At 41.0% G+C, this 25,967-nt stretch overlaps 1 protein-coding gene across 6 annotated transcripts in view; it reads left to right on the forward strand.

Moving 5' to 3' along the window:
- Positions 1–25,967, forward strand: part of RALGPS1 (Ral GEF with PH domain and SH3 binding motif 1) — a 658,499-nt gene that overhangs the window by 581,645 nt on the left and 50,887 nt on the right. For 5 of the 6 annotated variants that reach the window (XM_072631953.1, XM_072631952.1, XM_072631955.1 and 2 more), the window contains one exon: positions 25,250–25,376. In XM_072631953.1, the coding sequence (XP_072488054.1) occupies positions 25,250–25,376 (127 nt within the window). Of the gene's footprint in view, positions 1–25,249; positions 25,529–25,967 lie in introns of those variants that run through there. The other variant, XM_072631957.1, reaches the window with a different exon arrangement.

Consider the following 25,967-nt stretch of genomic DNA (forward strand, 5'->3'; position numbering starts at 1 on the left):
GTTTTTTTTAAATATCAAAGGAGTGTGTGTGTAAGGAAGAAAGGTGAAATATGGCTAGAAAGGTAGAGTGGAGCCAGGTTGGAGAGGGCCTTGAATGCCAGGGAAAGGAGTCTAAAATGTCCTTGGTAGGTTCAACCTAGATTGTTTTCTAGAATTGTCCAAACTGGCTTTTTTGTTCACTGGTTCTGTTCCCCCATTTCCCCTGGCAGAAGTAATTGCTGTATTCATCAGGAGCTTGCCATAGCTCTTCTGTCCAAGATGAGGAGCAAGTGAAGAAAATCCCATCTAATCTACTCTCACTTTTACAGCTCAACTTTCCAGTCCAGTCACCATAAACACTTTCATGGGATGGAGTGAAGGGAAAGGGGATGAGAGGAGGGGGACTCCACAGTACTTGGAGGCCTGGATTACAATCTTAACTTTTCAAGTTACAAGTCATGCCACTCTAGACATGTCACTTTCCCTTGATCACCCTGATTTCCTCTAAAATTCAACATCCTGTGAGCCACTGTGGCTTTAGGGATTGAGTCAATTCCACCACAATAGATCAGAAGATTAAGACCTTAGAGATCATCCAGTCCAAATACCCCCCACTATCCCCCCATTTTGTAGATTTGGGGCAGTGACTTGATCAAGGTCACACAGGCAATAAAATGCAGAGCCAGCATTTAAATTCAAATTATAGACTCCAATATCTCAGGGCAGGAAGGGACTTCAGAGGCCTTCTGTCCCTGACCAGTAACCCAACTAAAGTTCGTCTAACCCTTGCTTGAAGCCTTCCAATGGAAAAGAATCGTTACCTTCTAACAGTCTGATATACCTCCAGGATGGCTCTGATCACTGAGAAGTCTTCTCTCCCATTAAACCTCAGTTAGACTCTCTGCTCCTTCTGTTCCCTGCTCCTAGTTTCCCCTCCCCTCTTTCAGGCCAAGCGAAACAAATCTAATTTCTGTTCCATATTAAGACCATTCAAATTCCTGCAAACAGCTATCATGTCTCCTGCTGCGTCTTCTTTTCTCTAGGCTAAATGTCCCCCTCCTCCTTTAATAGATCCCTGCCTGATATGTTCTCCATTCCTCTCACAAACCTACATCCATTCCCTCTGCTTCTTGTCTGTATCACTCCAAAAATGTGGTAGTGAGGCCCTCTGAGTAAATCCAGGGTTCTTTTCCCCACCCCACGTAGCTCCTTCAGTGCCCAAGGGATGGTGGAGATGGGAGAAAGGTGGACAATAAGAAAAGATAGTCCCTCCCTCCCCCAGGCTGGGCGCCAAATGAATTTTAACTGTTTTCCATATTTATGATCATTTTAGTGGGTCAACAGTATACTTGGCTCCAGACAGAACAGGTAGGAGCTACCCCCCATTAATTACTGTAGCCAAGCCCTACCCAATGTAGGGCTGGGGGAGGGGGGCAAAAAGAAGGGTAGAGAGTGAGCGGAAGAAGGGTGTGGGACTGCCCTACCCCATTCTATACCAGCAGGATGTCAGTGAGAATGAATAGGTAAGTTTAGATCCCTTTGGGAATCGTCTCTCTGCCATGGGATGATGTCATCTTCATGGCTCTGACTATTTCAGATGAAAATTTTCCATGTAAACACTGGGCCTGCCCTGTGGACAGACCGATGTGCAGTTTGTTTTAAGGGTTGTCCAGGCAACAAGCAAAGAGCTCGTGGCTGCAGATGTTTGCTGCCTGGGGCAGCAGCAGCAGACCCAGGAATGAGGATAGAAACAGCTTCAGCTGTTTGCGTCAGCCTGCTTTCTTGATGATGCTTCTGCCAGGCCTGTGAGGACAATAGTGAGAAGCTCTGTGCATCAGGGTGCTGAAGCTCCCCAGGAGTAGGTAACCATGCTTTGTGGTTGTCTGTCAGCTACCATCACCTTTTTCTGTTATTATTTAGAAATGTAACTGGAGCTCAAAATCATCTGGTGAGATTTCAGACACAAACCAAGTGACCCTGAGCCATTCGTTTGGTCTTCCTGAGCCACAGTTGCCTCATCTGTAAAATGGAATAATACATAATAGTGCAATTCATACACTAACAACCTCACAGGGTCGTTGTGAGTAAAGCACTCTGTGAATCTTAAAGGAATATAGAAATAGGAGCTCTGATTACTTAGTCCATTTTCTGGGACTTGCCTCATAAAGAATATGGTGAAGTGGAAATGCAAAAAATGTTGTATTTGGAGACAGGAGATCTCTGCCACTTACAAATTATGGGACCCGAAGAAAGTGATTTCCTTTCTTAATGCTCAGCTTTTTCATCTGTAAAACGAGGGCACTGAATTGGATAACCTCTGATCAATCAGCAATCAATTATTAAGGGCTTACCATGTGTCAGGCACCTTGTTAGGAACTGGAGATACAAAAATGAAGAATAAAATCATATCTACTTAAAGGCAGCTTACATTCTAATGTAGGAGGCAACACAAATGTACATATGCACATGCCAGACAGATCTGAAGAGAAGAATTCTGTGTATGTTAGATGGCTGAGATGCAGGTGGGGGGTGCATTTCAGGGATGTGAGATGGTCAGTGCAAAGGCACTAAGACAGGGACTTGAGCATTGTGAGTGAGGAGCAGAGAGAAGTCTAGTCTGGCTGGATCTTGAGAGTAAAGGCAGGAAAGTAATGGCCCAGGAGGCTGGAAAGAGAGGCTTTAAAAACTAATTAAAGGGAAGAGGGACTGTGCCTGTGATATCACTGGGAAAGGGAATTTCTAAATGAGGAAATGCCCTCCACCCCTGTAGGCTGGCACTTAGGTTAAGTGACTTGCTCTGAGTCCTACAGCTAGTATGAGAGGCAAGGTTTGCACCCAGGATCCACTAGGCCATCGTTGCCCTTCTAAAACTAAAGACTCTATATATTTTATCCTACAGATAATAGAGAACTATTGTAGTTGATTGAGTATGGACATCGCATGGTCAGACCTAAGCTTAAGGAAAATCACTTTAGTAGCAAAGTGTAAGAAGTATTGGAATAGAGTGTGAGGTAGCTAGGTAGTGCAGTGGATAGAGCACCAGTCCTGGAATCAGGAAAACCTGAGTTCACATCCAGTCTGACACTTACTAGCTATGTGATCCTGGGGATGTCACAACTCTGACAAGAAGAAGAAAAAAGAGAAGGAGAAGAAGAAGGAAGGAAGGAAGGAAGGAAGGAAGGAAGGAAGGAAGGAAGGAAGGAAGGAAGGAAGGAAGGAAGGAAGGGAAAAGAGAAGAAGAGGAGGAGAAGAAGAAGAAAAGAAGAAAGAAGAAATAGTAGTAGTATTGGAGTGGAGAGAAACTTGAGGCAAGGAAACCAATTGGGATACTATTCCAATAACCTATACAAGAAATGATGAAAGCCTAAATTAAAGTAATAGGTGGAAAGAAAGTATCAGATGTAAAAGATGTGGACGTAGAAAAGACAAGATTTGGCAATTAATTATTTATGTGATAGTATGGAATTCAGAATAATGCCAACGTTATGAACCTGAGAACTTAGAAGCATGGGGATTTCTTAGATATAGTGAAGTTTGAAAAGAAAGCTGAGTTCTGTTTTAGACACACTGAATTTGAGATGCCTCCAGGGTATCCGGTTTGAAAGGTCCACTAGGCAGTCAGTGATACTAGACTGAAGCTCAGGGGAGAAGGATGTACATAATTCTGAGTCATCTGTATGAAGATGAAAATTAAATCCATGTGAGCGGATGAGGTTACCAAAAGAAGTGTGCAGAAAAAGAAGAGAACATAGCCTAGAATGGGGCCTAGGAGAAAATATATATATATATATATATATATATATATATATATATATACACATTAAAGGCAAAAGCCAAACAGGTTGGAAGAGAACCCAGAGAAATCAGGGATACAGGAATTCAGGTTAAAATCCAGGAGGAGAGGGTGATCAAAATTGTCACATATCTAGAAGGTAGAGGCCACCAGACTTGGCAATTAAAAGATTATTAGTAATTTTGTAGAGAATAGTTTCATTTGAGTGAGGAGGTCAAAAACCCAATTACAAAGGATTGGAAACTTTAAGTGAGAGCACAGGAAATAGAGGTAGTAAGTATAAACTTTTTCAAGTTGGTTGAGAAAGGGAAGATAGACACAAGACAATAGCTTGAGGAGATGATGGGTCCTAGTGAAGGTTCTCTTAAGGATATGAGAGACTTGACCATATTTGAAAGCAGTAGGGAAGGAACCAGGAGATAAGAAAGGTTAAAGATTTGAGAGAAGTTTTAGGGGGAGGCTGACTGAGGATTCAGTCTGCAGGAGAAAACAGGAGAGGTGGGATCAAAAGTACTTAAAGTGTTAGAGATAGGGAACGGAAGAGAGAGGGGAAGGTGATGTTAATGGGTTTGGGGAAAGAAAAGAAGAGGCATCTCATGTTAAATGACAATTTTCTCAGTAAAAGAAGAGGAGAAGTCCTCAGTTCAGAGGAGAGGTAGGTATGGGAGGCTTGAAGAGGGAAAGGAGGGTTTGAAGGAGCTTCTGTATGGAGTATGCTATAGGGAATCAGGGAAGAATAAAAAGACTGTCTTGCTGCAGCGAGGACCCCACTGAGGTTAAATAACATGAAATTGTAATGTATTTAGTCAGCAGAGTGGTGCAACTTCCTCCAACTGAATTAAGTATCTAGTAAGTAGGAGTGGAAGAGGTAGATAATGGGAATAATTCAAGACTGAGGTAGTGCAGTGCAGCAGCCCTGGAGTCAGGAGCGCCTGAGTTCAAATATGGCCTCAGATACTTGACAGTTTCTAGTTATATGATCTTGGGCAAGTCACTTAACTCTAACTGCCTCAACAGAAGAAAAAAAAGACAATGTAGATTTTAAATGACTGGTTATTAGCTTGAGATCAGAAAAGGAGGTCAGAATAGGGTAATGACCTGAGAAGACATTAGAGGTCTTAATGAAAACAAAGAACAGATTCTGAAGGGTGAGGCATGTGGAGAAATGGAATGATTGGAGGTTATGATCAGAGAAAGGAATGTCAGAGTTTCTAATTAAGCTTCCAAGTCTACAATTCTGTGGTCCTATGAATTATGAGGCACTATTGACCTCAAAGAGTCATTGTGAGGAAAGCACTTTGAAAGCCCTTAAGATGAGCTGTTATTTTAACTGTTGACTGTTTATTTCACACAAATAGCAGAAAGAGCTCTGGGCTTCTCTGGACTCAAACCCTGGCTCTCACACTTCCTTGAACCTTTGTCACTTGAACTTTCTAAGCCTCAGTTTCTTTTCCTGGCAAAGAAGGATGGTAATCTATGCCCAACCACCTTAAAGGGGGATTGGGAAAAATTACTTTTTAGACTTTATGGGGCTATGGAAGTAACGGTTAGTCTGTTGTTATCTGTTTGGGACTGGAGAACCACGGAGAACCTACAGACATGTGATTCTGTTTGACTGTGCCGTATCCCCCCACCTACTGAACAATGTTGGGGGAAGAGAAGGAGAGTCACCAGTTCATATCCTTTGAAGAGGCATAGGGAAGATCATAGGAAACCAGAGGATGTAGGGCTGAAAAGACCCTTTGAGGCCTGCTGGTGCCCAACACAAATTTTAGCCCACAGTAAGCATGTTAACTGAATCTAGCCTCATTTTTATAACTAAGAAAACTGAAGTACAGAGAAGGCAGGTGATTTACCCACAGTCACACAGAAAAAATAAGTAGTAGTCAGAATTCAAAGCCAAGTTCTCTCATTTCAAGTCCATTCATCTTTCCATTATGCTTTCCACTTCATTCTGAAACTACACAGCCTCTTAGGAGGAGGAAGTACAAGAGGTTTGGGGCCTATAGTCAATAGGTCACATCCCTAAATGAACCCATTGGCTCCTGGGCTGCCTGCCACCCAAGCTCAGCTGAGCTCAGCTAAGAAGCTCAGCCTGGCCAGTTAAAGAGCCTGACCAGAATCTCTGATTCCTGGCTCCCTGGTTTGTGATAACTTTATACTTCTCTCTTTGCATGTTTGTAGACTGTTGTCCTCTCCCTAGACATGAGCAAAATCTTTATGGGAAATCTTAACTACTCTGGTACTGAGAAAAGTAATGCCCTAATGAGAGGAACAGGTGGCAGTGATATTTTAGGGCACATCAAGAAAGGGAGAGGCAAGCAGGCCTTTTACTGGCAGGATTAGGCAGATAGCACTGAATAGGAGAATTGTGAACAGTCATGGGATCATGGGATTTAGAACCACAAAAGACCTCAGCAATCATCTTATACCTTTCATTTTATAGATGGTAAAGCTGGAGTCGTAAATAACATGGGACAATTCAGGCTTTGCCCCAGGGTGCCTACTTAGAGGGGAGGGATGGGGAGTAGGAAGGAATGAGAGAAGAGACAATTCTTCCACATTGCTATAACCCCTCCATCTAAAGATCCTTTTCTGGCCCTGCACTACCCAGTATAGTCTTTCCCTCTAAGTCCTGGCCCCCTGGTCCACTCCAAGTAGCATCAAGGGTCATGTCACTGTCATACCTATCATCTGGGGTCTTAGTGTGACAGTCCTGCATTATTATACCAAGCCTGGGGCCTTCCATGGTTTGCCTATGATGGGCAGCAGTGACTACAACGACCTCAAAGGCAGCAATGATTGCATATTCTGGTCTCCTCATGAGGATCATCAGAGTCTCTGTCTCTTCCACTCCTCCACCAACTACAATATTCCAGGTGTCAAAAACTGACAATTATACTTACAGGTGAACCTAAGTCTGAGAGATTAAGTGGGTTTGCTCAAAGTCATACAAATAGTAAGTGGAAGAACTAGGAATTCAAACCTAGGTCTCCTAACTTTAAATTCACTTCTTAAGATACTATGAATATGGGAGTTGTTTTTCAGTGTAAGAAAGTGCATCCATAAAATGTCAGATTTCCCTTCTAAGTGACCATATTGGGAGGAAGGAAGCTTATTACATTGCATCTACAGTTGTTCCCATTTCCAAGAACCTTTGTGGGGGGTGGCCTTCTGAGTCTGAATACCATTGTCTTCTTTATCCTCTGAGGTAGTAGATCTTTGCCCTGTAAGGATAAATTTGATTTTGAAAACCAGTGAAAAGTCATTTGGAGACAAATTTGAGGGATCAGGACTATGATCAAGCTAGGTCATATGATTTGGAGTCAGAGATAAAATGGGTCTACAAATCTATGGGAAGGATGTCTTTGAAGAATTCATAAACAGATTCTTGGGGCCACTCCCAAAAGAAGAGTTTCACTGAAATATTCTGAGACAGCCTCATTGAAAGCCATATGGTCTCCTTAGCAGAATGAAAAATAACACTCATTTAGAAGTATAAATTCTAGGAGTTTTGTTTTTAAAAAAATCATCATCATTATTTATAACATTTATAATACTTTTTAGCCAAGCCTTATAAAGGATCCAGTTTGGGGCATTAGGCAATCCTGAACACCATCAGCTTTCCGGGATAGCAGCTTCCTCTTGGAGGGGGTCCAGGAAATGCCTGCCTTGAGCCTCAAGGACTTTCCATTTTCATTATTTTTCTATATCTTCTTTCATCACTGAAGTCTTCAATCTCAGAGACTGAGCTAGCTTTTCTTTGAGCTAACTGGATTCCCTGGGTACAGAGAACACAGAATTGAAACATTAGAAGGAACCTCAGAAATACTATGCATACTTAGACAGGAATCTCCACTATAATAGACCAGATAATCTGACAATCTTGATTCTTAATTACCTGTCCCTCTTCTTCTGACATTGTCACTATAACTGAACACCAAATTTTGACACCCACTTCCTCTCCCCACCCCCCTTTTTTGAGACTGGATCAGTCTCCAATTTCACCTTGAGTGGAAGTGCAATGGTCCCTACTGATCATCATAGAAGCTTTAGCCTGCTTGATTTTTCTGACTTGGGTGGTTCAACCCTCTTTAGACAGTCTGGTGGCTCTTTATTTCTCCAGGGCTCACCATATCAGTGCCCAACAGTATAGATACTTGGTCATTTGGTTGTTTTGTTTGTTTGCTTTACCCTACTGCTGTTCAGAACTCCTGAACTCAAGTAGTCCATCAACTTCTACCTCTCTAGCAGCAGAGACCACCAGCATGTGTCACCACGTCCAGCCTCTTCCCCTTTTATTTCTAATCTTCTGAGTTTGGTCCTTGTATTTGTTTAGAAGGAAAATAAAGATAAATCTTCAAAGTTAATAAACTAGAGTAATGGATTTGTGTATGAATAAAATAAACCTGGGAGCAGCTATGTGCTGCAATGAGTAGAGCACTGGTTTTAGAATTAGGAAAACTAATCTTCCTGAGTTCAAATATAGCCTCAGACATTTACTAGCTACATGACCCTGGGCAAATCACTTAACCCTGTTTGCCTCAGTTTCTCATCTGTAAAATGAACTGGAGGAGGAAATGGCAAACACTCCAGTGTATTTGAAAATAATAATAATAACAACCCAGGTCACAGAGAGTCAGACACGACTGAAACAGCTCAGCAACAACAAAAAGAAATGTTGATAATCCCAGACTGAGTGGTACTTAAACTTTCTAAATTCTGCTTGTGACAGTTTCCCAGATCTACCTTAGCCTATTAAAATATCAACTTATCTTGCAGAAACTATTCCTTAAAGATACTCCTTTGAGAATGGCAAGTATGACCCCAGAGCCAGCATCACACATTCCACCCATACCGCCTTGGAAATTGAGTACTCATTGGCCAATTATACAATCTGAGGCTCACCCTCAATCAATAAGAATGCCTCCAAATTATATAATGAGTTTGGGATGTGCCACTCATATTATTACATAAGCATTTTGCTGGGGGGAGGGGGATGTGGGGACCACTGGCCACTTGCCTGATCCTTTGCAACAATAAGCACCAGGCCTTGGTAATCTCATGCTCTCCCCAAGGGTTCTGCATTCCACAGAAGCCCAGAGGACACTTGACAGAAATGCCAGGTCAACAGTATTTACTAAGTGCCTACTTATGTGCCAGGCAATACATAGTTTCTTTAAAGTTCTCAGAGAACTGGTCACCACTAAACCTCGAACCCTGACCTTTTGGGGGGATGTCAGTGCTCCTCTTATTAGTCTAGGGGTTTGCCTGCTGTGTGTGGTTTTATCTAAAAGACACTCAGCTCAGCTCCTTCCCACAGGGAAAAACAATGCCACCCTTTTCCCTATCTACTGAGTTTCAAGAAAATCACATTAGTATGGCATAATGGATTCAATCATACAAGCATTGCTCAAGTGGATACAGTTCTTTACCCATTACACACATAGAAGGAAAAGGAATTTAACTGTTTGAGGATGACCTTTTTAGACTTTGATAAATTGGGGGGATATAAACACAGTGAGATTTTGGTAAATATGTAACTACCGGCTTTCTAAAAAAAATTACCTATGCACAGCACATTTTAAAGCTTAATCTACATTATTCACATTTTTTCCATTACTTCCTTAAGTCTAGACAACCTGCCAAATAATAAACCAAGCCCTGATTTGTAGCATTCACCAATTTCTGAGTTGTAAGTGCTCACAATGAAATTTAACAATCAACTCTTCCAAGCTGTTTGAGCTGCCTCCCACACACCCCTGTAAAATAATCCAGATATTAAAATAATTGTGTTGCCACACCTCTTTCCAAAACTGATCTATAGGCATGCTCCAAACTCAGGAGTTGCAAGAGCCTAGTTGAGGTGATAGAATCAGACCTCCCAGATAGCTTTCTCATGGGAGCTAGCAAATAGCCCCTAGAGAGATTGGGAAAGGCTTCCTGTAGAGGGTAGGATTTTAGCTGGGACTCGAAGGAAGCCAAGAAAGCCAGGAGGCAGAGATGAGGAGGGAGAGGGTTCCAGGCATGGGGGACAGTCAGTGAAAGTGCTCCGCACTGGGAGATAGAGTATCTGGTTTAAGGAAGCCATTGTCACTGGGGGAAGGTTAAGACTGGAACAGTTGGGCAAATTATGAAGGACTTTGAAGGCCAAAAGGAGAATTTTATATTTAGTCCTGGAAGTGATAATGCGCTTCTGGAATTTGTTAAGTAAAGGAGGGTAACATGATCAGACTAGAGTTTTAGAAAGATCACTCTGACAGCTGAGTACAGGAAGGACTGGAGTGGGGAGATGCTTGTGGCAGGGAGATCCACCAACCATCTATTATCAAATGAGATGATATTTGTAAAGTACTTGGCACAGGCCATGGCACACAGTAGGTGCTTAATACGTGCTTGTTCCCTATTGCCTCTTCCTATCATTATACAAGTCCACTTCATTTGTCCCTTCATATTCCTCACTGGTGGAGCTGTAGTGTGGCTAAGGGGCAGGCTCTCAGCAGGAGAGAGACTATGCCTCCCATTCTTCACCTCCTTCTTGGCCTCCCCATATTTAAACATTTCATGCTCTGTTTCTTTGGTTCTTTTTGTATTGTTTTTATTCTAGGAGCCAACCTAGGTCCCTGAAGTGACAACTCATTCTCTCCTTCTCCCCTGCCTCCAGGGGATGGAGCAGTATAAAGAGAAAGTTACACCTGACATCTAACTTTACTTGCCTCTGAACCAGGAGGAAAACGAGAAAATTCAATAAGTTACAAGCCACATTCCCATCTCTGTCTCCTCGAAAGTTAGAAAAATTCAACCCAGCACACAGATTACCCTCATAGTTACAGTTCAACACTTTGCCTTGTGTAAGTGATGAACTTTATATAGGTCTCTTCTCCTTCTAACCAAACCAGTCCTCCTTCTGAGTCAGAGACCTAATTATTAGATTTTAGAGCTTGAAGGGACACTAGGGATCATCTAGTCAAATCACTCCTTCCTCATTGGGCTGCTAAAGAAAATTGGTGCCCAGAGAGGGGAAGTGACTTGTTCAAGGTTACACAGGTATTATTAGGTGGCAAGGCTAAGGTTTGACCCAGGTCTTTGGACTCTGGATCCAGTGATGATTCAACTGTACCATACTTCAAAAGGTTAGATGACTTGCCCCAAAGTCACAAAACTATCAATGCCAGTATCTATGATCTAAGATCTCCTGATTTCAAGGACCCCTTCCACTTTACTGCTTTATTTGTCCCACCTCACATGGGTCATTCATTATACCCTAGCAAATGACTCTCCACGGTCTAAAATTAAAGGGAAGAATAGGTCTGCATTCTTTCACGGTTCTCCAGAAATCATGGCAGCCCCCACAGAATAGAGGTCCAAGTGTAAGCTCATATCCCTAAAATCCACTTATGTGAGTGACCCTTTGTATCCTCTTAGTCCCAGTTATTTTAAATCAGATTTATAGCAAGCTGCTTGAGAAGAGACTTAGAGAGACAGTAACTCTCAGAACCTTCAAATGTTTGAAGGTCTATGATAGGGAGGAGGGAATAGACTTTTTCTGTCCTTGGTCCCAAAGAGAAAAATGAGTCTCAATAAAGAGTGGAAGTTTTGGAAAGGCAGATTCTACTTCTCTTCAATATAAGAAAGTTGTCTCTATTAACCAAAGATGTCATGAAGTGAAATAGGTTGGTTGTCTCCAAGTGAGAGTGAACTCCCTATCTCTGGACCTAGTTACCTCCTTACATGGTAACTTCTCAATCTCTGGTGATGTTTAAGCATACAATAGGAATGTGGCAGAGGAAATGCCAGTTGTAGAGAGATACCTTTCATCTTTGAGATTCTGGTAGTCTTTAAAAGATAAAATATATATTCTAGAGCAAATCTACACAATTTGGCAGTAGGTAGAAACCAAAATTAAAATAGGCTAAACTTTTTCGTATGGCAGATTGGTAGACTAGAGTCACACCAACTGTGGTTGGTTACCACAGGTTATGTGACAAACAGGAGAGTGCACAGTGACAACACCACATTTTTCACCCAGAAATCCTTTGGCAAGCCTCTGGCTGTATGTTGTAAAGGTCTGTTCTAGAATAAAGGAATTAGGCCTGTTCTGCTTGACCCTAGAGGGTAAAACTAATGACAATGGTGAGGACTTGCAGAGCAGGTGATTTCAGTTCAGTATAAGAGAAAACATCTTCACTATTAAAATTGGATCTCAAAGGAGAATAGGTTACTGAGTTCTCCATCTCCTGAAGTCTTCAAGCAGAGGCTGGATGACCCCTTATCAGGTATGTTGTAAGAAGGGATACCTGTTTGAAAATAGGTTGGGGAAGATGTTCCCTTCCAACCAAGATTCCACCAAGATCCTTTCCAACTCTGAAATTTGGTGAGTCCATACTGTCCGAGCAAAGGCTGGAGAGCCACATGTGAGAAATGTTGAGGAGGTGACTTCTGTTCTGAGACAGAGCTCTAAGGCTCCTTCCAAAATAGCTTCCATGATTCTAAGAATTATGGATGGAGCTCCTATCCTGGGTAGCTTGTCTAAGGGGGAAAAAGATGTCTTTGGGGGTAAATTCTTTTATGCAAGAATAAACAAACCAAAGAACAACTTATAAGAAATGAAATCTAGAAAATTCGGTTGCCATGTATGAAGGAAAAAAACCAGCTTAAGGAATGTCATGGGTTTAATTTTTTCCTTGTCTGTAATGTTTAGTTTATACAAATGAAGTCATCTTTTCCTTGAGAGTAAAAAGCATAAAGAACATTGACCCCAGTGAGGGCAGTGTTTTCTCTCAATTTCTCTCAATTAGCAATGATGCAGGTGCCTTGGAATGAAGGAGGACACAGCCAGATAGTGTGAAAGCTACCTCCACATCATTTAGCTAACTAGTGTTCTTTCTGGAATTATCCTTTCCCAGCACGTAAAGAACAAGACGAGGAGAAGTGGAAAAACTATACTCTTTATCTAAGCTTCTTACCCTAGGACAGTGTTCTCCCAACTTTTAAAATCATGCCCCCCATCAGCATTTTTTCTGGGGTAAGGAATTTTCCTATTGGCACTTGTGCAACTGCTGCTATGGGTGCCCAGGTTCAAGTTACATCATAACTGCCATAAAGGACAGGTTCATGGCTCAGAAGGAAAGAAACTGGGTAGTAGATGGGTAGTAATGGATAGTAGATGTGTCCATGTTGAAGACAAACCCTATTATTGGCCTTTTCAGGTGCAATGGCATCCAAACCATATTCCCACTGTCCAATTGGTTGATCATATACCCCTTGGGGTCATATGGTGGCCATTGCTTACAAGATCAGTATCCTAGTGGACCAGAACTGCTACAGATTTCTAGGCCCAAGAGAAACTGGATATTTCCAGCAAAGAATTGATGGGCAACATTCAGAATCATACCATGCTAGAGCAGGAAGACCTTAGAGATCTTGTCCAACCTCCTCATTGTACAGATGGGGAAACTGAAAGAGGGGAGCAACTTGCCCAGGGACACATGGCTGATAAGTAGGAAAGCCAGAACATGAGCTCAGGTCTCTTAATTCCCAGTACAGTGATTTTTTTCACTGTGTCATGCTGTTCTTTAGCAGTGGGTAAATAGAAAAAGGGCATCTAGTTAAGATGAATGAGGATAGCTTTGAGGAGGGGCCATTTCATAGCATATCCTCTTGGTTTACAGGTTGGAGGGATAAAAAGAAAGGAGAGTTCATTGACCAGATATTGGTAGTATTTGCTTGGATCTATGATTTCTTCCACCTGAGTGACTCCCTTCAACAATTCAGATCCAAGCCCTTCCACATTCCTCATCCCATGCCATTCTTGTTCAAGGCTCTCTGTAAATCTTCCACAGAAAGTACACCCACCGTATTAGAATATTTCCTTTCCTTCTTTTAGAATTTGTTATTGAAGAGTTAACTCAACTGTGTATTTTTCTGGCTTAGCCAAGGCATTTCCTATTACTTTGATACATAAGGAGAGACCTGAAGGGTTGGGCATTCAAATTTTTCAGTTAGTAGGTACTGCACAAGTTATTTAGTCTAGTCATCTTATTTTACATATGAGAGAACTAAGTCCCAGGTAGGCTAAGCACCTGCTGTATGCCACGTGCTATGTTGAGCTTTACAAATATTTTCTCATAACACAACAACAAATGATATAGATGGTATTGTTATCCTCATTTTACAGATGAGGAACCTGAAGCAGATAGAGGTTAAGTGATTTGCCCATGATGACACAGCTAGTAAATATCTGAGGTGGGATTTGAACTCAGATCTTCCTGAGATGTAAGCCTAGCATTCTATCCATTGAGCTTCCTACCTGCCTCCATGGTCTATGATCTGACTGCTAAGTTCAGGAATCCTCTGTGTTAGGTTGGGCTATGTCTTAAGTGTAGGTCCTCAATATCCTTTACACTTGTGGGTTGGAAAAGGGAAGGGACCAACACAAAAAGGCTTGTAATGGACAATAGTCTAGGACCCTGAATTTAGGAAAAGAAGATTTGGGTAGATTGACACTAATGCCCAGAGATGAGGGTGTAATCTTGACCCCAGAAATTGGGAGCATTTTATTGAGGCAAAGGAAGTATGATTTGTGTATGGGAAATGGAGATTGATCTTGTGCTTGTGCCTGGAGAGGAGAGTTGGCTAACTGGAAAGGAGTCCAGGTTGGGGCAAAGTGGGGCCGAATTCTTCCCCAAAACAGGTGAGCCCAATGGTTAACAGAATGAGCAGGGAGCCAAGAGAGCTAGATGAAGATAGATGGGTGGTGAGGTCAATATCCAACTCTCAGGCCTTTCCCCTTGGGACAGAAAAATCAAAGGCATCATTGCTTCCTTTGGCCATCTACCCACAATGAGGATTTTCTCAAACATTTGTCCAAAGTGGTATTCAAATCTAATGGAATATTATTGTATAGTAAGAATGATGGATATGAGGGATTCGAAGAAACTTTTGGAGTGGTAGAAGTTATCATCAAGAGAACAATATGCCTAAAGACTATAACTGGGAAAATGAAAAGATCACTAAAAAGATAACTAATTATCAATAACCTAGTACCCAGTAAAAGTTTTTGAGAACAGATGGTGACATACACCTCCCTCCAGTATACCATAAATAAAGTGGTCACTGTATCATGGTTTGGCTTAATCGTTTTTCTTTGTCACAAGGGAAGTTCTAATTTGAAGGAGTGGATTTTTTTCCAGAAATGCCTATGAGATAAAGACAAAAGGTATCAATAAATGAATTTTATCGCCTGTTCAAGGAATCTGGTTTTGACAGAGATCCTTTGCATTAGAAACACACGTCATCTTTAATCATTCATGTATAAAGGCTGTTGGAGGTCCCTGCAATCATTTTCTGACTTTTCTAGGCAATCAGTACTCTTTTTTCTGTATTATGTGCTGGTTACTAGAGAGAAGTGTAATGAACCCCAGCTCTTTTCTTCAGCATATCTCTTTTCCCTCTAGAGATCTAAGGGCCTCAAGTGATCCAATAAAAACAGCTAAAGTAGCATTCATTTAGCCATTATTCATGGAAAAATGAGTGCACTCCTTGGGGATGGTCCTAATCCATGGTCAGTTTTTCCAAAGGCCCGTGCCCCTAGGCAGTGTGGGCTGTGTCATCAGTATCTCATTGGAACCTCATTATTATCAAATACACGTTGAGAAATAACAAAAGCCAGACCAGCCAAATGACTGAAGTTGAAATGGGTATGATCATAGTGTGTCTCCTAGAAGAGACAAGCCCCCAGAACTTGGAGCTCCTGGGCTCCCCAGGGGGTTGAGGGGGGTGAATCCAGTGGGACGACAGGGGAGGGACAAGGAAGACATCCTGGATCAGAGCCTGCTGGCAGGAAGGGAGATGGCACTTTGATTCTCAACTAGATGGAGGTTCTTAAGGTGGAGAGGAGGAAGAAAGTCAGAGCCCAGCTGTTGTTCTCCAGGGCACTTGAATAGCTTAGTGAAAAGAATGCTGGATTTGGAACCAGACGACTATCTGTCCTCTGCTTCTGCTGCTTCTATTTGCATAACTTTGGTTAAGACTGTTTCCCTTTCTGAGCCTCAATTTCCTCATCTGTAAAAATGAATGTATTGGACTAGATAGAGGACTAGGAAGGATAAAGTTTCTTTCCAATTATAAATCTCATGAGTCCTATGAAAAACTTGGACTGAAGGATCAGCTTTAAAATCAGTCCAAGGGAGGTGATACTTAGTGGCCTTAATTGGTTAACTCCTACTGGCACTTTAAGGATCTGATCATGAAAAGGCCTATTAAAAAAGAGAGCGAAGATTGTAAGAAACTCATGGGGCCAGAGACTGTTTCATCTGTCTGTTTCCAAGATCCCACTCAAATTCCACCTCCTCCAGTCAGGCTTCCCTGACTACACTATCAGATCAAGACCATCAAGAGCCACTAGGCATGCCAAGATTTAAAGAGTTAGGAGGTGAGAGGAGTCTGTCATAATTCATAATGTTATGGAATTTTTAGAATTATGATACCATGGCTTTATTTTAAAATGTGTCCATTTTTAATATAGGGATAGGTGCTAGATCTGTGATTTCACTGAAATAGGTAACTCCAAATCCAGAAATTTGCTCTTCCAATGTATCTTTAACACCTTCTCTACAACTTAGTCTTTGAGAGTTACCTAGAACATTGAGGTTCTCAGTAAACCTAAAACTAACTTCCTATATGACCTAGGGCAAGTTGTTTTGCCTCTCTCTAAGCCTCAGTTGCCTTATTCATAGAAAGAGAAGTTAGATTAGATGATATTCCAATTCGAAATCCAGTGACCCCTTCTAGCACTAACATTCATTGACTCTGGGATTACTCATTTCAAGTCATGAGATTTAGAGCCTGATTCCATTTCAGAAACCAGTCTAGTCTAATCCCCTTCATTTTATACATGAAGAAACAGAGGTTCAGGAAGGTCACACAGGTAAGTAGGTGGTCGAGCCAGTATTTAAATCAGTATGTGTCAGAGGTGGGATTTTAAGTCAGATCTTTCCTGGCCAGCTTTAGAGCCAGTGTGCTACATTGCTTCTCTCTGCCTGGTACGTACTAAGTATTTAAAAGATGCTTGTTCACTGTTTTTAAAATACACTACAGGCTCTGGGGCTACTCTCCCATACCATGTTGGTAGGGTGGGGCCCCAGAGAGCAGTTTCTATACCTCCTCTTAGCGGTTTAGGAGTAGCCCTGAAGAGTTTGAGATGATGGTTTTCCAATGCTATAGCTCCCACAAGACCCCACTGGTGTGCTTCCCCCATTGACTATCAGTGATACAACCAATCAGCCATATTCAATTGGTTTATGATATGATGGGATAGTTAGGATAAAACAGCACTCAGAACGACTGATAGCTCTCCTACAAGTAAATTCACAGACCAGGAAAAAGTAGGCTGAAGTTCAGAAAGCACATGTGGCAAAGGGGGAGCTCCTGGTTGCTGGAAGTCCTTTTTTTCCTTTAATGGGACATTAATGAAGTTCTCCTTAGACATGGTGGAGCTTTTCTGTAAGACTCCTTGTAGAACTTTGAATCTGTCTTTCCTCTACTCTGTGCATTTCATCTACTGCCAGGGATGCTTCCCAGGGATGCTTCCAGGATAGAGATAAGAAGTCCAGATCCTCTGGTTCTCCAAAGTACTTTGCTGGCCAAGGGTGGGGGGGAAGTATGACGCCAAGTTAGAAACCAAGACTCTCTCTTTCCATCCCCAAGCAATTCCTTCTCCAAGGCTTGGCAGAATATGTACACCTATCTAGCCATTCACTCCATACTTCTTCTGCAGCATTACTCCAATTTATCCAGTGACTTTCAAGGATTTTTTTTTACTTAACCTAAAATAACTTAAGAGTGCATCTTCTCACTTATTTTAAATGAGATGGGATAATTGATCAGCACCTTCTATGACTACATTATTATTTATGTTGCATATATAATACTATATTATGCTGCAAAAAGAAAATTTAAAATGGAAAATAAGCTTATTCTATTTTTTCTTTGTAACTTTTTATCACTTTTAGATTGATATATAAAAATAAACTTATTACTGTTCTATTTTCCAGAATATAAAAAATTATAAACCTATAAAAGAAACTGACTTCAGAAAATACATAAAATTGTCTTGATCATTGATGGAATTACTTATGAATCTATAAATCAATGGACAGGAACTTGAGAAAAGTTTGACAATCATTAATTGAAAGAAAAAACTTGAATAATGAAGCATTAGTATTGAGAATAGAATTTAAAATAAAGTTATTGGAGGAAATAGATTTGTAATTAATAAAGAGCCACTCTGAGATAATTTTGTGAATTTGTTTGAAGAAACCGGTATAGCCCTTCTTCCAATTTCATTTTCCTCCCCTTTCATGTTGTACTTCTCCACAATTTTCCTTCTAGATTCATCCTTTGCAAATATTTTTAAAATTATTTTATTTCATTAAATGTTTCCCATAGATTTTTAACAATTTTTTTTTTAAATTTTAAGTTCCAAATTCTTTCCCTTCCTCCCACCCATCCCACCTCCTTGAGAAGGCAGGCAATTTGATATCAGTTATAAATATAACATCTTATTTCCACATCAGCTATGTTGCAAAACACAAACAAAAATAAAGAAAAATTTTTAAAAGTATGTTTTAACCTGCATTCAGAGTTCATTAGCTCTCTGTCTGGATGTGGATAGCATTTGTCATCACGAGTCCTTTGGATCATTTGGGTTCTAGATCATTGTATTGATCAGAGTAACTGTCTTTTAGAGTTGATGATCTTCATGATAATGCTGTTACTGTGTACCATGTATTTTGCAAGTATTTTGAAAGGTTCATATTCTGTTCTTAATCCCATCCTAGTTGTCTTTCCCTAATCTAATTGGTAGAGAAGTTTAGGGACCAGTTTCTTGGGTGGGACAGAGACCAAGACTGACTCTCTGATTTCCGTAATCCCCCCCAAACACACACACACCCAGCTGTAAAAGGGATAACCTCCCTGGCAGCTGTACCCCAATTCCCAAAGTCTCCATCACTTACAATCATGCTTTCTAATGACTCTCAGGTAATCTTGCTAGGGTTTTAAGTCCTTCATTCAATATTCATTCAACAAACATTTATAAATGCCTATTATAAACAATGCACTGTGTTAAACACCAGACTCAACTACTAAGATGTTTGCTGAGTTTAGAATCTTGGAAAGCCAATGGAGGAAAGCACTTTAGAGGTTATGTGTATGAACCCTGTCATGGTACAAAAGAGGAACCTGAGGGAAAGTAGGTGACTATCCTGAGGTTGCATTGGGAATTCATAGGTAGAACCTAAACTGACGATTCAGGTTATCTGATTTTCCATCTAATGTTATTGTGCTACAATGTGATGTTTCTCAAGTGTATTCCATATTTTTAGAGAACTTTTGAGGTAGCTGGTGGCCACATCTCTCCCCACAAGAAATGACTCCTTACATTCTCCTCCCCTTCCTTTTCAGAAGTGACTGAATGAATGGCATGCCAAGAGTTGTTCTCTCTAGACCAGGGGAGGGGAACCTGCAATCTTGAGGCCACATGTGGCCTTCTAGATCCTTAACAAAAATTGTTTTGAAAAACTTAGATTCAGTCCAACGGTCGCACTTAGAGATCTAGAAGGCCACATGTAGGCTCAAAGCTGCAGATTCCCCACCCCTGCTCTAGGCAGTGTGGAATAATAGAAAGATCCCTGGACCAGGGCAGTCAAGGAGATTTGCATCTGAGCACTGGCTATACTTCTAACTTCCTGTATGACCTAAAACAGGTTGTTTTACCTTTCTTGGAGCCTCAGTTTCCTTATTTGTAAAAAGAGGGTTTAGATTGGATGATATTCTCCTTCTAAATCCAATAATCCTTACTAGCTCTAACATTCAGTGATTCTGGGATTATTCATTTCAAAAATCCATGTAGTCCAAGACCCTTCATTTTATACATGAAGAAACAGTGGCTTAGAGAGGTCATACAGGTGGTAGAGCCAGGATACAGACCCAATTTTCCAGCCCTAAATGTCGAGCTCTTTCCACTACCTCAGGAGGAAGAGGATGCATTTACTACTCCAAGGGTTTTACCACAGGTCACACAATAACAGGAAGGAATTTGTGACCAAGAAGGGACAGAAACTGCAGAAGGGACCCCCTCTTCTGTTTACATTTAAAAAGACAAAATACTCCCTTGTTCCTGACACCTCTAAGGGAGCATCTGTTTTCAGTGTGGGCCATTTCAGTTCAGGATCATCTGGGAGCAGAAATGCATGTTGACCTTTAAAAAAAGGCTTTCTCTGAGCCCAGCATGCCAGAGTGACTCACTCTGCAGGAGTCCTAAGCACCAGCCTCATGCGCTGTTGTAGATGTGATAAACAAATCAAGTAACACAGCCCATATGGTTGATTCACTTATTAAAAACTTTGTGGAAAACAAAAACAAACTCCAACCCTTTTAAATTCTGCTCTTTTTTTTTCATTTTGGAGATGGCAGGAATGTGACTTCCCTGACCTACAATAGCATTTTTCTTTGGGCTAATAAATGACCTAGGCCCAGCTCCTTCCTCTAGGACCTTGGTTTGGGAACCACATTAGCTGCCTCTATTTAATTCTCCTTATTCTTCCTGGAGTTGCAACAACTAAGTCTCCCCTAGATTTAGGGTGAGGGGGTGAGGAAAGGTACATTCCAACTTCCATCCTAGACCAGCAGTTTCTTCTTCCTTCTCCATGCTGCAACACTGCTAGGAAAGTTGCAATTTCAAAGCATGTGTTAGCAATGGGTATGGAGATAGAGGAACACATCTAAGCCATACAGGAGAGTGGAATTCAAGGGCTCTCCATATCTATCAAGCACTGTATGAATGAATGTGGATGATAACATGTCTTAGAAATATCCAACCTAAGAGCCACCTGTATATGACTTATAAACATCTTTCAGTGTTAGTATACCCTAATTAGACCTGCCCATTTTTTGTAAGGTTCACAGTGGAGTACATGGGAAAGTAATAACAGCAATCATTGCAGATTACAATGTTTTGAAACCCACTGAAAACCTAGCAATGCACAACATGGTGGCCAGAATCAGATGCTCACTATCCTTCATAAACTAACAGATAACAAATCCCAGGACAAGAAATACCGACCTCAGAACATCTTTGAGAATTCAACAAATAAACCTTACTGGAACTGGAGCGTGATTGTAGCCAAAAACTGTTATCTCCAATTGCCTGCACATAACATGAATCCTTAAGGATTTAAGAATGATGTTCTTGTGCCAAATATTAATCATCTTCAATCTATGTAGGATGAAAAGCTTTCAAAATATAGAGACCTAGTGGAAGAAATAAAACCATGTGGGAGAAGGATGAGGTAGATATTGTCCCTGTTGTCCTATCTACTCCTGGAGTCGTCCCCAAGAGGTTTTCATGGAGCCTACAGAAAATGACCTTACAACCTAACACTTCCATTCAGTTACAAAAATCAGTTATTTTATACCCTTGTATAAAAATAGCACACAGAACTTTAAATCTAAAAGGATGATGGCAGAAAAGCTACTTATCCTATTGCTGTCTGAACTCCATCAGAAAAGATGAGAAGAAAACAATCATTACAATTCACATTTCTGTCACCCTTTTAAGGTGGGCCAAGAGCTTTACGCACATTGTCTCATTTGGTCTTCACAGGATCCCTGTAAATTGTTATTACTATTATTGTACCTAGTTTATAGGTGAAGAAATTTAAACGTGGAAACTTCAAGTGACTTGTCCTTGGTCACATAACTAGGAAATGTCAAAGTTGAGATTTAAACCCAGGTCTTCTTGATTCCACGTCCAGCACTCTATCTAGTGTGCTACATAGCCTTTCTGATTGCCAGGGAGTACATTCCAGTCATAGGAACCATAGTACAAAGGCTCAAATATAGTGATTTAGATTTTCTTTCCCACACTCGTTGGTGTTATATCTGTCCCTAGTTGCTATACATTTTCCAAAGGCACTCAGAATTTTATTTATTATAGACTTGGAGCTTCAAGGGACCTCAAAAGTCATTTAGTCTGACCAGGTCATTTTGCAGATGAGGAAACTGAAGCCTGTAAAATTCATGTGACTTATCCAAGGTCACACAGGTAATGTGTCAGAATTAGGATTTTAAATTGGGTCTTTGAGATAGAATATTCATGACACTATACCCCACTGCTTCTATCTTGTAGTCTTTTACATGATTCACAGCTAAGTTCTACTTCTGCTTCCCTAGAGTAAGGACAAAAGGTTGAGGTCATGAGCAGCACTTTCTCCATCTGTAAAATGGACAAAATAAATAATTGCACTATTTACCTCACACGGATGTTTAGAAGAAAGTACTTTGTAAATGTTCAAGCACTGGATGATAACATGTCTTAGAAATATCCACCCTAGGAGCCACCTATTTTCTCTTCCATCGTTAAGCTAATCCCTTAGCACAAGGACAGTTTACCCAACAGTAAGCTTCTTTATAGCAGTAATCACAAACCTGAGTGTTCTCTTTTCTTGCTTCCTCTTCACCCCAGGTCCATCCTCTCATGACTTTGTTTAGAAAATAACCCTCTTGAGCTAGACAGAGATGCCCACACACAGTTCTCATTCTCCATGTGCCAGGTTTGGTCACAGAATTCAGATTCCCTAGCAGGCATAGGCTAACAAATCCTATGGGTTTTCCATATGCTTTATAATAAGTAATCACCCTTTGAGACTCTATGCCGATAAACAAGAGTTTTCATCCTTAAGACTATGGCATTTGGATGTGGAAAGGACCTCAGAGGTGATCTAGTCCAACCTCCTAATTTTGCAGATGAGGAAACTGAGTCTCAGGAAATAAAGTGACTTACCCAAGGTCCTGCAGTAAATAAGTAACAAGGTCCAGATCCAAGTCTCCATCCTCTAACTCCAAATCCATTGTTCTTCCCATAAGTCCCCATTTTCACAGGAATCAAGAACAAGACATGGGGTCATTTTTCACTCCCCCATTTGAGTACCAGAAATGTGTAGTGTTCGAGTTATCTGGGATGAAGCTGATAATACTTTGCCCAGACCTTGACCCAGAACTCATCTCTGTGTTTTATTCATTAAGCCAGAAATAAAAGAGAACCTGACCATCCAGAAATAAGGGGACTAGATGGATGAGACTGTGTTGTTATGGAGATTAATTGGTCCCTATTGATCTCACTGTAGCATTCTGTGGACAGGGTACTTTGTAAGAGTATAGATGAGTTGGGCCATTATATGATTGCACACCCAAGTTGTGTTCTGATTTTTTTTTTAAGTATCTGTGTTTCCTATTGTAGTGGAGTTAGTGTTTTGGCAGGATTATATCAGAAATTTGTGAGGAAGATTTGGAGATGACTTCTTTAGGTCTGGTGCTCTACTACCTTCTCTATGAAATAACCAATTTTAATAGATATTTTCAAGCTGAGTATAAAATATTCTCCCCCTTCAAGGAGGAACATCTACATCTGAGTCTAGACCTTTTCCTGAAGAGGGACTACAGCATCACAGATTGAGAGCTAAAAAGGACTTCAGAACACACCTATTCTAGCCCCTTCATTATACAGATGAGAAAACTGAGGACAAAGAAGTTAAATGATTTGATCAAGACTACAGAGGGAGTAAGAATCAGAGGTAGAATTTGAACTTAGGTCTCCTACTCCAGAGCCAGTGCTCATTCCACTATGCTGCACTGCTTATGATCATTGACTGAGGGGTAGGAGGAGAGAGGAGAGTGGAGATGGAAGAGTTTGTTCCATGTGGTTTTGTGCTACCAGAAGCACTGCCTTCCCTATGGGGATTCCCTACAAGACTTAGAGAGGGGAGGCAGCATTGTGTCTGCATGTTGACCTCTATGATACAAAGTCTGTAGAAAATCAGGAAATAACTTCATAGTTTTATGGGCAAAAGGAATTGCTAAATGAGAATTATATCCTATCTGTTCTATGGCACTGCTGACTCATTTGGCTTCCTAGTGGAGGAAAGGGCAGGAAGGAAGATTCATTCATTCATTCATTCTGAGAATCTCTGAGTTAGAATGGATCCCAGATGATATTTAGTTCAATTTATACTCCTCTGAGATTCCCCTCTGTGCCATCCCAGTGAGTGATCAAACAACCTTTGCTTAAATTGGAGGGTAGTCAGCACCTCCTGAGGCAAACTGTTCCACTTTGAAATGGATCTATTTTCATTGAATCAAAATCTTTCTCAGAAATTTCCATCCACTACCCCTACTTCTACTTTCTGAAACTAAGCAAAACAAATCTACCCCATTCCACATAATACAGTAAATCTTCAAATACTTGAAGACAACTCTTATGTCCTATCCGCTGCCTCAAGCCTTGATCCCCCCAAAAACATTTATCAGGCACCTACTGTGTACATATGCTATGCTTGGCACTGAGAAAGATATAAAATTTAGATAGGACAGAGGCCCTGCTCATAGGAGGACAAAATACATATAACTGTAATGAATAGCATTTTGCAATCATGTTACAAAACAAAGTACTACATGAGGTCTAAAGGATAAAGTTGTCACTGGCTGGAAGTGGAAGGGAACTCACATAAGAGGTGGCATTTGAGTAAGGCTGCTCAAGTGTTGTAAGACTTTGCTAGGAGGGAAGCCTCTGGGAAATTGAATCTTTGCTCTGAGGCCAGAGATTTGATGACAAAACGTTTTTTGGATCATTACTACAGATGAAGAGATTTTCGTTTTTCTTGGTCCAACATTAATATTTAGTAAAGTGTTTATATTGCAATGGGCTTGCCCAACCAGTTGTGAACATATGTTTGGTTGGACACTACCTCTGTCAGCAGGCCTGAAAGCTGATTATGGCTTCCAGTGTTGTGCTCTGGCAAATCCATCTACTGTAAAAAAAAGCCTGTCCTTTGGGTGGGAATTTTAAAAAGACTCTATGGAGGAAGTTTGGATGATACCTGGCCACCTTCTCTGAAATAGCTGGTTTCAGTAAATACTTCCTAGGCCTCAATCAGGACTGAGAGAGCCTGCCTTTATCTACATGTAACCAACAGGAATTGTTTTTGTTTTCCTATCAAGACCTGTAATTTCATTCATGTTGAGAATAATGAATGCTGAAGAAATCTCCTTTACTAATAGAGACCATTATCTGGTCACACAGTTATAAATCCTAGAGAACTGCCTGGAGCACTGACCAGGCAATACACAGTCAATGTGTATCAGATATACGACTTTAACCCAAGTCTGTCCATCCCTGAGGTCTGCTTTCTCTCCTCTAGCCATACTCCTTCTCGTCATGCATGGGGAGTCCCTCTCTCTACTAAGAGTTTCAGCATCTGCTGTACCCTGGGCTGAGGTAGCACCCTGGTCCTAAGAGTATCCTAGAAAGCAGAGACTGTTTAGAGCCAAGAGGATACTTCCCCTTTATTGGCTCTTACCTATGAGATGCCATATATGTCAAGAGGATGTTATTGCTAATCATCTCTACTCTGTCCTCAGGTCCCTCTGCTGTGTCAGGTGCCATGAGGTTCAGCCGGAGACCAACCTGTCCTGATACTTCGATTGCTGCCAGCCTCCCCACACCCCCTGTCCCACGTCACAGGAAGAGCCACAGCCTGGGAAACAAGTGGGTGACGGCTGCAAACTGGTCCTTGAAGTTAATTGCAATGCCCCTTGGATTAAGCAGCTTGTACCTGTCGAATATCATCCTTTTCCATTCTTTTCCCACTGACTTTAGTGATTTCTTATAAAGGTTCTTAATCTGGGGTCTGTGAACTTGTTTTATAAGAACTTCTTGATTATTCAATATTTTATTTATTTTTTCAATATGTATTTTATTTTATCCATTGAAAAACATCATTCTGACAAGGAGTCCATAGGTTTTGCAAGATTGCCAAAGGGGTCCATGACACATAAACAGGTTAAGAACCCATGCTCTAAGATTTACTCATAGTTCCTGACTCCTTAGAGGCTCATGTGTGTTCTCATTACAGTCCAGGACAATAGACCAAAGGATTTAGAGCTAGAAGGGAACTCAGCAGTCATCGTGTTCCCTTATTTTAAAGATGAAGAAACAGAGGCCCAGAAAGAGAAAGGAAGAAGTGTTAAGTAACTGTGTTGGAATTCACCCCCAGGTTGCCTTCCTCTAAATCTTAGGCTCTTCCTATAACGGAGGGCCTGGACATGTATAGAATATAGATCTTCTCTAGTTTGGATG

This window comes from Notamacropus eugenii, chromosome 1, assembly GCF_028372415.1.
Source record: "Notamacropus eugenii isolate mMacEug1 chromosome 1, mMacEug1.pri_v2, whole genome shotgun sequence".
Lineage (NCBI taxonomy): Eukaryota > Metazoa > Chordata > Mammalia > Diprotodontia > Macropodidae > Notamacropus > Notamacropus eugenii.